This window comes from Mustelus asterias, chromosome 8 (genome assembly GCF_964213995.1).
Source record: "Mustelus asterias chromosome 8, sMusAst1.hap1.1, whole genome shotgun sequence".
Classification (NCBI taxonomy): Eukaryota; Metazoa; Chordata; class Chondrichthyes; order Carcharhiniformes; family Triakidae; genus Mustelus; species Mustelus asterias.
Genome location: NC_135808.1, coordinates 61034267 through 61046233, shown reverse-complemented (window position 1 = coordinate 61046233; position 11967 = coordinate 61034267). Strand labels below are relative to the sequence as shown.

General features: G+C 43.8%; 1 protein-coding gene across 1 annotated transcript in view; it reads right to left on the bottom strand.

Annotated features, from left to right (window-relative positions):
• Positions 1–2546: 2546 nt before the first annotated feature.
• brinp2 (bone morphogenetic protein/retinoic acid inducible neural-specific 2) overlaps positions 2547–11967 on the bottom strand; it is a 168967-nt gene continuing 159546 nt past the window's right edge. The window contains exon 7 of the mRNA XM_078219319.1: positions 2547–3660. Within this exon, the coding sequence (XP_078075445.1) occupies positions 2547–3660 (1114 nt within the window). The remainder of the gene's footprint in view (positions 3661–11967) is intronic.

The window sequence follows — 11967 nt, the reverse complement described above, 5'->3', positions numbered from 1 at the left end:
ACAGCCACCTGACAATCGAGAACATTTCTACCCTTAAACAAAGATACAAATAATTTTTCACCATGAGTGAAAGAGGCTTTCCCTTTAAGGAGATTTCTGTATTCCAAGTTCCACAAATCCTTGAAAAGTCCTTGCTTTCAAAGGAGTGTTTTGGAGATTTAGGGCCCTGACATCAGAGAGAGTGCACATTGTAAAATGCAGTGACATAGTGTGACAGCATTGTACATCAAAATCATCTAATTAACACAGAACGGCGGAGTGATCGGCCATTTGCTATTCATTACCACATGCATAATCCTGATCTCTATCATAATAGGTGCCATTTCATTGAAATTGAAATAAAGTTTAGTTCAGGTTAAGGGGGCACTGTCCACATTGAGAAGGGAGACTGAGTACAGCCTTCAAATCAAACTGGTCGGACAAATTCTTATCCATCCATTTTGTTATGATTTACGTTTGCATTTAGATATTGCCCCCTTAAATCAGATATCATTGCATTAATTTTACCAAGCAATCTGTCACTGAGCTTTTCTACCCAGCCTGGGTATAGGCCATCATTAAAGCTTGCTGCACTGTCACACTATCATTAACCTCATGACTCTCCCCATATCCTTTCAGTCCTTCTGTTTTGCAACTGTTCTATGTCTCTGAGCTGTTGCTGCTGCTGCTTTTCCACTCTGACGCCACCGTCTATTCAAGTTCAGGAATGTCCTCGATTTGCAGATGGATTTGATTGACTGAAAATGGGCCGTCCCCAATGCCACACAACAACAGCGACAACAAAATAAAAACCCCACTTACTCTTTGATCAAGTAGTAAAGTTTACTCTTTGGATCAGGGAAAACACAACATAGCTACAACAAAAGATAAAGAATCTGTTTGATTTCTCGTTTTGATTCGGATACATTTTGTCAGGTTTCTTCGGAGCTCTTTGACAAGCAGTGTCATCTGGGGGTCTGAGTGTGTGCGTCCCATTCCGTTTATTTTTCAAAAAGTAGCCTTATCTCCAAAGTAGCCCATTTGAACATCAGTTCATAAGACAGGCAAGTTAACGCTCCAGCTTTCCGTGTTACCTCCAATCTAGCCTTCGCAAAAAGAGGAATAAAAAACAGCTAGAGGTTTATTGCCCTGCTGAAATGTGACTTTCATAGACTATTGAGAGCCTTTATCTGATCAGTAAAATCATTTTAAGAAAGTATCTTGCGTAGATGAGGATTTTTTTTTAATGCAGTTATGATCTGGAATGCACTGCCTGAAAGGGAATTTGGTATGCACTTGTAAAGGAAACAAATGTCAGGGCGATAGGGAAAGGGCAGGGGAGTGGGACTAATTGGATAGCTCTTTCAATGAATTAGCATCGGCAAAATGGGCAGAATGGCCTGCTTCTGAGCTGAACGATGCTGTTAATAACAATGCCTCTCTTCCTGCTTTTGAACCATGGCTATTTGCATCCCATTGACTTTCTAAATTAGCCATAATTTTATAGCCATATTTAAGATAAAGGCAAAATACTGTAGATGGTGGAATCATAATCAAAAACAGAAAATGCTGGAGAAACTCAGCTGGTCTGGCAGCACCTGTGGAGATTCTCTCTCCACAGATCCTGTCAGACCTGCTGAGTCTCTGCAGCATTTTCTGTTTTTGTCATAATTAACTTTTCTTGAACATCTGTAAGGTTCATCTCGTGCATTTAAACAGTTATTGTATTGGCCACATTTTTTGCTTTGCCTTCTTGTCCTTAGGCCAGCAGCAAGGTAGAGAATGGTTAGTATGTAGCGTTGCCCCAAAATGATCTACGATTGCCTGGATGACAAATGGCCTGAGCCAGTCAACTGTTCCACACATCTCAGGACCCCATCCCTGTCCGAAAACACAAAGAAGATGCCTCTGTGTCCGACTCCAGAGCACTTTGCACCACGACTGGCCTCAGCTAGAAATAGGAAACTTGACTGAGCAACCACAGCACGCCGGACTTGCATATACAGTAAAAACAATGCCATTGAAAAATATTAGTCCCTCAACACCAATTATTAAAATAATTATACAATGAAAAGAAAATGTAACAACTCACGCCATTTGGTTTCTGTGCCGGTGTTTGCTACAGAAACATGGATCAGGAAGATTAATAGGGATAGGGTGAGATTTCTAAACACCCCCTTGTTAAAAAAAGTACAGACACAACGCATTACTCCCCCACCCGGTTAGTGTTCAAGAAATGTTCATTGTTCCCAATCAGGAGGAAGCCTGATGTAATATTCCACTTGCATCACAGAGTCCTGGAAATAATATAGGATGATGATATTGGTTGAATATTCAGGCTCATGTTGAAGGAGTCCGTTAGGAAAAGGGCCTCTGCTCATCTTTTTGCTCCCGCGATTTGGTGTTTCCCCCAACACTGATGTACAGATTAAGGATAGGTGCTTGTTGAAGGGGGAAATCCAGAGTTAAATCAAACAAATTTCACACAAAAGAACACCAAAAAGAAAAAAAATCCCCATTATCAACTCCGGTTGACTCTTGCGTTGTGCTGGGAACGTTGAGTGCGGTTAACTGCATAACTTGGTGGTTTCATTTTCGATCGAGTTGATGAGTTTGGCGTTGAAGGCCTGGAGGGAAGCTTGAATTCTGACCACCTCACTGGTGGACAACTTCAACCGATGGCGGAGCAAGCAGGTGAAAAGATCCAGGCGCTGGTGGCCGTAGGGGGAGAGGCGGTTCACGCGGTCCCGTATCTCCAGCAGCTGCAGCAGGGCGGAATCCTGCGACCCCTGGGTGTATGGGTAGTCCAGCTGCAGGATCAGATCCCGAATGGCGTCAGGGTCAAAGTGCATGCTGTAGCCAAACACCTGGGCGTGGCTGATCTTCATGTAGCCCAGGTTTCTGGAGGGGTCGATGAACTCCAACGGCTCGTAGTACAGGCTATCGTTGCTGCTTGACTTGATGCGGCTCCTCAAGTAGATGTGGACAGTCTCAAAAAACGTCTTCCATTTGTTGCCCAGCATCAGGGTCCAGTTGTAACACTGCAGAGGCACATCCACTTTAGTCCTCTCCCAGTCTGGGTAGCTGTCCTCATTTACCGGCATGAACCAACTCTCGGAGTGACTGCCTCCAAAAGGGTTCACATAGATAGCCAGCACTGGCTCCAAAGTACTGTTTTTAGTCAAACATATCTGTATTGTCATGCCTAAGATCATATGAACAAAGTTGGTCTTGTACTTGTTGCTCTTCAGAGTGAGCAGCATGCGCTTCCTCCAGGAGGGGTCAAACCAACTGTTGAGACGCACGTCGTTGCTGATGAAGATGGCCGGCACGATGATCTTGCTGTCGCGTTTCTGCAGCAGGTACCTGATCTCCATGTCCCTCAGGTCCTGCTCAGTCTCAAAGCCAATGTACTGCTCAGTGGGGTCAGCAACCTCTGGCCGGCAGGCCCCTTGGCCCAGCATGTAGCCCACGTTGCACGCCCCGCAGCGCGTGCGGTTGTCGGTGGCGCACATCACACATGAGGTTCCCTCGCCCACCAAGCAGGGAATGGCCTTCTGGCAGCTCAACTGGTCATAGGGGCAAGTGCAACTCCTGGTCTCCTCTGAGAATACGCCAGCCAGGCCGTTGTCGGTGCAATACAGGAATGACTGAATGCGGTTGAGCCAATAGGTCATCGCCCTGCAGAGGAAAACAAAGCCAAAACAACCATCTTACTGAGGCGGACATGAAAACACCAGATTGCTTCTCCCCAAAGACTCCAAGAACTTTAACAAAAACAACTTGCAGTATTTAGCACCTTCATAGAAGTTAAATATCCTGATGTATTTCAATGGAGCCTTACGAAGCGAAACTTGACACTGAGATCCATAAACAGATATTGAAGCTTGGTCAAGTAGATAGGTTTTAAGAAGTGACATCAAGGGAGCATGGTGGCACAGTGGTTAGCACTGCTGCCTCACAGTGTCAGGGACCCGGGTTCGATTCCCAGCTTGGGTCACTCTGTGTGGAGTTTGCACGTTCTCTCTGTGACTGCATGGGTTTCCTCCGGCTACTCTGGTTTCTTCCCAAAGTCTAAAAGACGTGCTGGTTAGATACATTGGCCATGCTAAATTCTCCCTCAGTGTACCCGAACAGGCGCTGGAGTGTAGTGACTCGGGGATTTTCACAGTAACTTCATTGCAGTGTTAATGTAAGCCTACTTGTGACACTAATAAATAAACTTTAAAGGAAAAAAGAAAGATGGAAAGGTTTAGGGAGGAAATGCAGGAATTTAGGGACCAGGCAACTTAAAGTATCAAATCTAACTGTCGAAAAGCAGAAATTAGGGATGCACAAGTTGCAAGGTCTTGGAAACCTGAAGGCTAAAGATGGATAAAAAAGATCTGAGGTCATTGAGGGATTCGGATATGAGGATGTAAATTTGAACCAATCAGCAGCAGTATTGTTGTGAAGTGGAAGATCCCAAACTCAACACCTGGTGAGAGCAGAGTTCACTGAGGTCAGTTGGAGGGATTTCTGATGTTATCTTCAGCCATTAGGAAGGGGAAAGATTGGGCAGGGATCTTACCCTCCTATATCCAGAAAACTTTCTTGGTAGTGGATATGTGCAGATGCTGAGAGGGAATGGGCCGGGCCTGTTGTTGCCTGAACATACAAGCTGATGATATTCAATATCTGAGGCCACATACAAAAGTTGGGATGCCTAAGAAGAGGGAAATGCTTGGGGTCAATTAAAAATGTCAAAATTGAGATAAATGGACCTCTGTTATACAAGAAGCAAGGTGTGTAGTTTGAGTTGTTATGGGTCAACCATGGTATAATTGACTGATGGAACAAGCTGGAGGAGCTGAATAGCCTCTTTCTGTTCTTGTGGTCACTTGGCTGTGGTAACTAAAGCTGTCTCTTAACCAGGGTTTGAAGCACATTCAAGAGCTAATGAAGGTAGGCCGAGAGGTGGAGACAATTAGTAAAGAAAAATAACTGGGTTACTGTGGTTCACATCTATAGTCAAGTGCCAGACTTGCTGAAAACATAAAACAAACAGTAGTTAAAATTGATTATGCACTCTCACCACCCATGGGAGATGAATGACTCTGCATCTATCTGCATTGACACCATATACAATGGAATACTGAAAACCCATGTGTGTATGTCCACATGCATGCACCCACACTCAGATGCAGAAAGACATTGTGCTTCCCACTTTTTAAACACTACTTTATTCTGTAAAAGTATAGGCTTCCTCCACCGACTCACCCTCCCTGAGCCAAACTGACCAGGACATTCACTGGATTCCCTCTTTGCTCAAATCAGCCAGACTGTAGTGGTTGACCTCAGTGCCCTGGGACAGAGAAAGGAAAACTGGCCAAGAATCCTCACTTTGAATTGCTGCACAGTAACCTTGGCTTAAAGTGTCCATGCACTGATATCAGACAAAATCAGGATTGGCTATGGTGCTGACGTGCTGGGAACTTGCTCGGAGACTCTCCTGATTGATCACTATCCTTTTAGCGGAGGGTTGCAGGATTCTGGAGTTCCCTCGGGAATTTCTGCCCACATTAAGGTGTCTGATTGGGTGAATAACCAAGGAAATGCCCAATGTCACAGTTCTGGTGTCTGCCTGTGATTGGTCAGCTGAGGATGCTGGGTGGCATTGCCTTGGAAGAGGGAAAAATCTAGAACACAAGTCCCACAATCCAGCCAGAAATAGCTGCATCAGCAAATACAGACCCCTAAGGAGCTGAAGCCTGTGGTGAAGAGGGTTAAAACCTCCAGTCATCTCACTCAAAGCGGCAAGTGGTTAGCACTGCTGCCTCACAGCGCCAGGGACCTGAGTTCGATTCCTGGCTTGGGTCACTGTCTGTGTGGAGTCTGCGTGTTCTCCCCGTGTCTGCGTGGGTTCCCTCCGGGTACTCCAGTTTCCTCCCACAGTCTGAAAGACGTGCTGGTTAGGTGCATTGGCCAGGCTAAATTCTCCCTCAGTGTACCCGAACAGGCGCCGGAGTGTGGCGACTAGGGGATTTTCACAGTAACTTCATTGCAGTGTTAATGTAAGCCTATTTGTGACACTAATAAATAAACTTAAACTTGAACTCAAATTCATCCCTCTCTTAAGTTGCTCGAAGTATTGGAATGCATCTCCCATGCACACACATGCAGGAAAAAAAGGCCCATCCAGAAAATGTCGGAATACCATCTGCACTCCTCACACCCCATCTCATAGTCTTCAATCCCCAAAATGAAATGGGTTCAGATCTGATCCCAGAATTTCCATTACAGCCCACCATATTAATCAATGGTTGCCTATGTTGCCGAAAAGCGCCAGGTATTTTCTGTGACAATCAGTTGAAAATAAATCAGTACTAATGTGTCCTTCACACTCACTGATGATGTTATTAGATACAGGTTTTTTATTACCTGAGAAACACAGAACTGAGGTTGTAGAACTGCATAAATTCTACGTTGTCTTTGATTTCAAATAATCATCTAACTTTCTCTTGAATGCCTCGATTGAACCTACCTCCACCACTCTCAGGCAGTGCATTCTAAACCCGAATCATTTGCTGTGGGAAAAAGTATTTTTTCCTCACATTGCATCTGTTTTTTTCTAACTAATTAGCATACGTTTGTGCCCTCTGGTTCTTGATCTTTCCACCACCAACGGGAAAAGTTTCCCCCTGTTTACCCCATCCAGGCCCCTCATGATTGTGAACATCTCTATCAAATCTCCTCTCAGCCTTATTTTTTCTCCAAGGAAAACAGTCCCAGCTTCTCCAATTTATCTTCATAATTGAAGTTCCTCATCCCTGGAATCATTTGTTTAAATTTCTTTGGCACTCTCCAATGCCTTCACATCCTTCCTAAAATGTGGTGCCCAGAATACACATGTACACCTGTGGTCCTGCACCCTCTTTCGAGTTGTACCCTTTATTTTGTACTGTCTCTCCATGTTGTTCCAACCAATGTGTACCACCTCACACATCTCGGCATTGAACTTTATCTGACACCTATCTGTCTATTCCACCAAATTGTGTACGTCCTTTTACACTGTCCTCCTTGTGGTTCGCAATGCTTCTAAGTTTTTGCATCATCTGCAAATATTGAAATTGTTCCCTGTACACCAAGGTCCCAATATCAACCCTTGGGGAACTCCACTACAAATAATTTTCCAGCCCAAAAAACATCAATTAACCATTACTCTCTGTTTCCTTAACATCAGTTAGTCATTGTCATTTGTTTCCTACCACTAGCTACTTAAAAAACCCCATAACAATTAGGAGCAGAAGTAAGCCATTCAGCCCATCGGGTCTGCTCTGTCATTCAATGAGATTGTGACTGATCTGATGTGATAATCCTCAACTCCACTTTCCCGCCTTATCCCCCTAATCCTTGATTCCCTTACTGATTAGAAATCTGTCTATCTCAGCCTTTAAACTGAGGTTATGCTCTTTGGTCCTAGACTCTCATACACGAGGAAACAATCTCTCAGCATCTACCCTGTCAAGCCCCCTGAGAATCCTTTTTGTCTCAATAATGTTGCCTCTCATTCTGAAATGTTAAAATTGTCAAAACAAGAACTCTCCGAACACCTGTGAATAAATATAAAAATGGACAGGCTTCAGTGTTTTTATTGACTACATGGCTTTATTAGGTCAAACCGGAGCACAGCCCTCATACTAGAGTACAACTGCTCAGTTCTAGCATCATCCATGTAAATCTTCTTGCACTACCTTCAATGCCTTTATATCTTTTTCTCTAATATGGAGACCAGACTGTGCAGAGTAGTGAGTGTGTGAATTCATCAAGGCTTTTTACAAGGTTAACATGGACTTCTCTGCGTTTCAGTTCTAAATAAGGTGTCTTAACCTTATTATGTTATCTCTTCTAGTTTTTGATAAAATAATACCCCCAGATTACTTTGTTCCTCTTCACTTGGAGCGTTAATTTCCAAGAAGTTTGTGACCTCCTTATTCTTGCTACTAAAATGTACATCACACTTAGAATTACAGAATACAAAAAGTAGCAAAATCTTGCAAAAAATGATGTGACAACAGCAGCAAAAGCTTGTATTTAATGCTGTAAAATGCCCCAAGGTGCTTCCCAGGAGCATTATAAAGCAAATATTGGCAGATAACCCAAACTTTAGTCAAACAGTTAGGTTTTTAGGTGCATTTTAAAGGATAAAGGAAAGTTGAAGAGTTGCAGAGATTCAGTGAGGAACTTCCAGAGCCTCGAGTCTTGGCAGCTGATGGCATGCCCCCCCAAATATGGAGCAATTGGAATCAGGGGTCCTCAGAACTGGAGGGGGACAGATACCCTGGAGGGTTGTAGGGCTGAAGGAGATTGCAAAGATAAGTAGGGGGGCAAAACCCTGGAGGGATTTGAAAATCAGGATGAGAATTTTAAAATCAAGATCTTGCTGAACAAGGAGCCAATGTGACTGAGTGACCAGAGGTGTGAAGGGTAGACAGGATCTGATGTGAATTAGAATTTTCGATGATCCCAAGTTCATGGAGTGCAGAAAACGGAGTCACTCAGTCAAGTCTCGAGATAACAAAGGCAAAGGTTTCAGCAGCAGGTGAGTTGAGCGCAGAGTTGGGTGATTTTATAAGTGGGAAATAGACTGCATTAGTATTGACACAGAGATGTGGTCTCAGGTCAATTATTGCAAGGTCGAGAACTGTTTGGTTCAGGCTTGGGCAGTTGTCAGGAAAAGGGAGGTAGCTCGTCGATCAGGAACAGACTTAGTTGCGGGAATAAAAAAAAAGATTTTATTTGGAAGAAATTTCTGCTTCTCCAGTACTCGATGTGACAATTTGAAGAATATGGAGTGTTTGAGAGAAGCGGTGGTGAGGCAATGCACAAAAGGAGGTCATTTGTCCCATCACACCTCTGTCAGACTTGCCTTCGTTGAAATTTATTTGTGGATTATATGTCCGTTTTGCACGCTTATCAATTGCTTCTCGAATTTTGTTGAATCTCCCCCAGTAAGAATTATAAACCCAATATGGCCTCAAATGCAAATTTTGAATTTTTCTGTCACCTGTGCCCAAATCTTTTATGCAAATGGTAAACAACACCATCCAAGCACCAATCCCTGTGGACCACCATTTCCACAGTTGTGCTCGAATGAATAACAACCTTTAGCCTCCACTCTCTGTCTTCTATTTTATAGCAAGCTTGCTACCCATCCTGCGGGTTGCTGCCTGACTCCACATATCGAGTCAAAGAGGAAAAGGAAGCATTTGTCAAGGCTAGGAGGCTGGGAACACATGACTTAAGTGTGGAATACAAGGAAAGTAGAAAGAAACTTAAGCAAGGAGTAAGGAGGGCTAAAAGGGGTCACGAAAAGTCATTGGTCAGCAGGATTAAGGAAAATCCCAAGGCTTTTTATACATTTAGACAAAGAGCAAGAGGGTAGCCAGGGAGAGGGTTGGTCCACTCAAAGGACAGGGGAGGGAATCTATGTGTGGAGCCAGAGGAAATGGGCGAGGTATTAAATGAGTACTTTGCGTCAGTATTCACCAAAGAGAAGGATTTGGTGCATGATGAGTTGAGGGAAGGATGTGAAGATAGTGTGGGTCATGTTGAGATCAAAAAAGAGGAGATATTGGGGTTCTTGAAAAACATTAAGGTAGACAAGTCCCCAGAGCCTGATGGGATATACCCCAGAATACTGAGAGAAGCAAGGAAATAATTTGCTGGGGCCTTGAGAGAAATCTTTGTGTCCTCACTGGCAACAGGGGAGATCCCAGAGGATTGGAGAATAGCCAATGTTGTTCCTTTGTTTAAGAAAGGTAGTAAGAATAATCCAGGTAATTACAGGCCGGTGAGCCTTACATCAGTGGTAGGGAAATTATTGGAGAGGATTCTTCGAGACACGATTTACTCCCACTTGGAAATAAGTGGACATATTAGCGAGAGGCAACATGGTTTTGTGAAGGGGAGGTCGTGTCTCACTAACTTGATCGAGGAAGTGACGGAGATGATTGATGAGGGTAGGGCAGTCAATGTTGTCTACATGGACTTCAGTAAGGCCTTTGACAAAGTCCCTCATGGCAGACTGGTACAGAAGGTGAAGTCGCACAGGATCGGAGGTGAGCTGGCAAGATGGATACAGAACTTGCTCAGTCATAGAAAACAGAGGGTAGCAGTGGAAGGGTGCGTTTCTGAATGGAGGGCTGTGACAAGTGGTGTTCCTCAGGGATCAGTGCTGGGACCTTTGCTGTTTGTAATATATATAAATGATTTGGAGGAAAATGTAACTGGTTTGATTAGTAAGTTTGCAGACAACACAAAGGTTCGTGAAATTGTGGATAGTGATGAGGACCGTCAGAGGATACAGCAGGATATAAATTGATTGGAGACTTGGGCAGAGAGATGGCAGATGGTGTTTAACCCGGACAAATGTGAGGTAATGCATTTTGGAAGGTCTAATACAGATGGGGAAATATACAGTAAATGGCAGAATTGTATATTAAGTACAGAACTGTATATTAACAGCATTGATAGGCAGAGGGATCTGGGTGTACAGGTACACAGGTCACTGAAAGTGGAAACACAGTTGGAGAAGGTAGACAAGAAGGCATACGGCATGCTTGCTTTCATCGGCCGGGCACTAAGTTTAAAAATTGGCAAGTCGTGTTGCAGCTTTACAGAACCTTAGTTGGGCCGCATCTGGAATATAGTGTTCAATTCTGGTCGTCACACTTCCAGAAGGATGTGTCAAGGCTTTGGAGAGGGTACAGAAAAGATTTACCAGGATGTTGCCTGGTGTGGAGGACATTAGCTATGTGGAGAGGTTGGAGAAACTTGGTTTTTCCCACTGGAATGACTGAGGTTGAGGGGTGACCTGATAGAAGTCTACAAGATTATGAGGGGCATGGACAGAGTGGATAGTCAGAAGCTTTTTCCCAGGGTGGAAGAGTCAATTATTAGGGGGCTTACGTTTAAGGTGCAAGGGGCAAAGTTTAAAGGAGATGTACGAGGCAAGTTTTTTACACAGAGGGTGGTGGGTGCCTGGAACTCACTGCTGGGGGAAGTAGTGGAAGTAGATACGATAGTGACTTTTAAGGGGCGTCTTGACAAATACATGAATAGGATGGGAATAGAAGGATATGGTCTCCGGAAGGGTGGGGTTTTAGTTCAGTCGGGCAGCATGGTCGGTCCAGACTTGGAGGGCCGAAGGGCCTGTTCCTGTGCTATAATTTTCTTTGTTCTTTGTATATCCTAACTTTAGTCATGAGTCTACCATGCAGAATCTTACAGATGGCCTTTTGAAATTCCAAATATACGACACTATTTTATTACCCTTGTCTACTCATTCTAATACTCCTGAAAAAAGATCAATAAGGTTGGTAAAGCATGGTCTTCCTTTTTGAAATGAATGCCAACTGCTCTTTATCATCTTTTCAGCTTCTAGAACTTTTTCCACAACATCTTGGAACAAAGATTACATTATGATTACATTAAGCCAACTGATCGAAAGTTGGGATGACCTCAAGTCCATGGAGTGCAGAAAATGGTTAAATGGTGAAGGAGATCAAAGGGGAAGGCAGGATCAGGCTTTTGAATTGGAAGATCAGCCATGATCATAATGAATGGCGGTGCAGGCTCAAAGGGCTTAATGGACTATTTTTTATCTTTTTAAATATAGGAGTAATATTAGTTGTTCACGAGTCGTCTGGTACCATTCCCTTTCCTAAGGAATAACATTTTGGAAGTGGATTGTTCGTTTAAGCTCACATTCTTCAATGTGAAGCAATAGAGTCATAGAGTTTAACACCATGGAAAGAGGCCCTTCGGCCCAACTTGACCATGCTGCCCAGTTTTTACCACTAAGCTAGTCCCAATTGCCCGCATTTGGCCCATATCCCTCTATATCCATCCTACCCACATAACTGTCTCAATGCTTTTTAGAAAACAAGATTGTACCTGCCTCTACTACTACCTCTGGCAGCTTGTTCCAGACACTCACCACCCTCT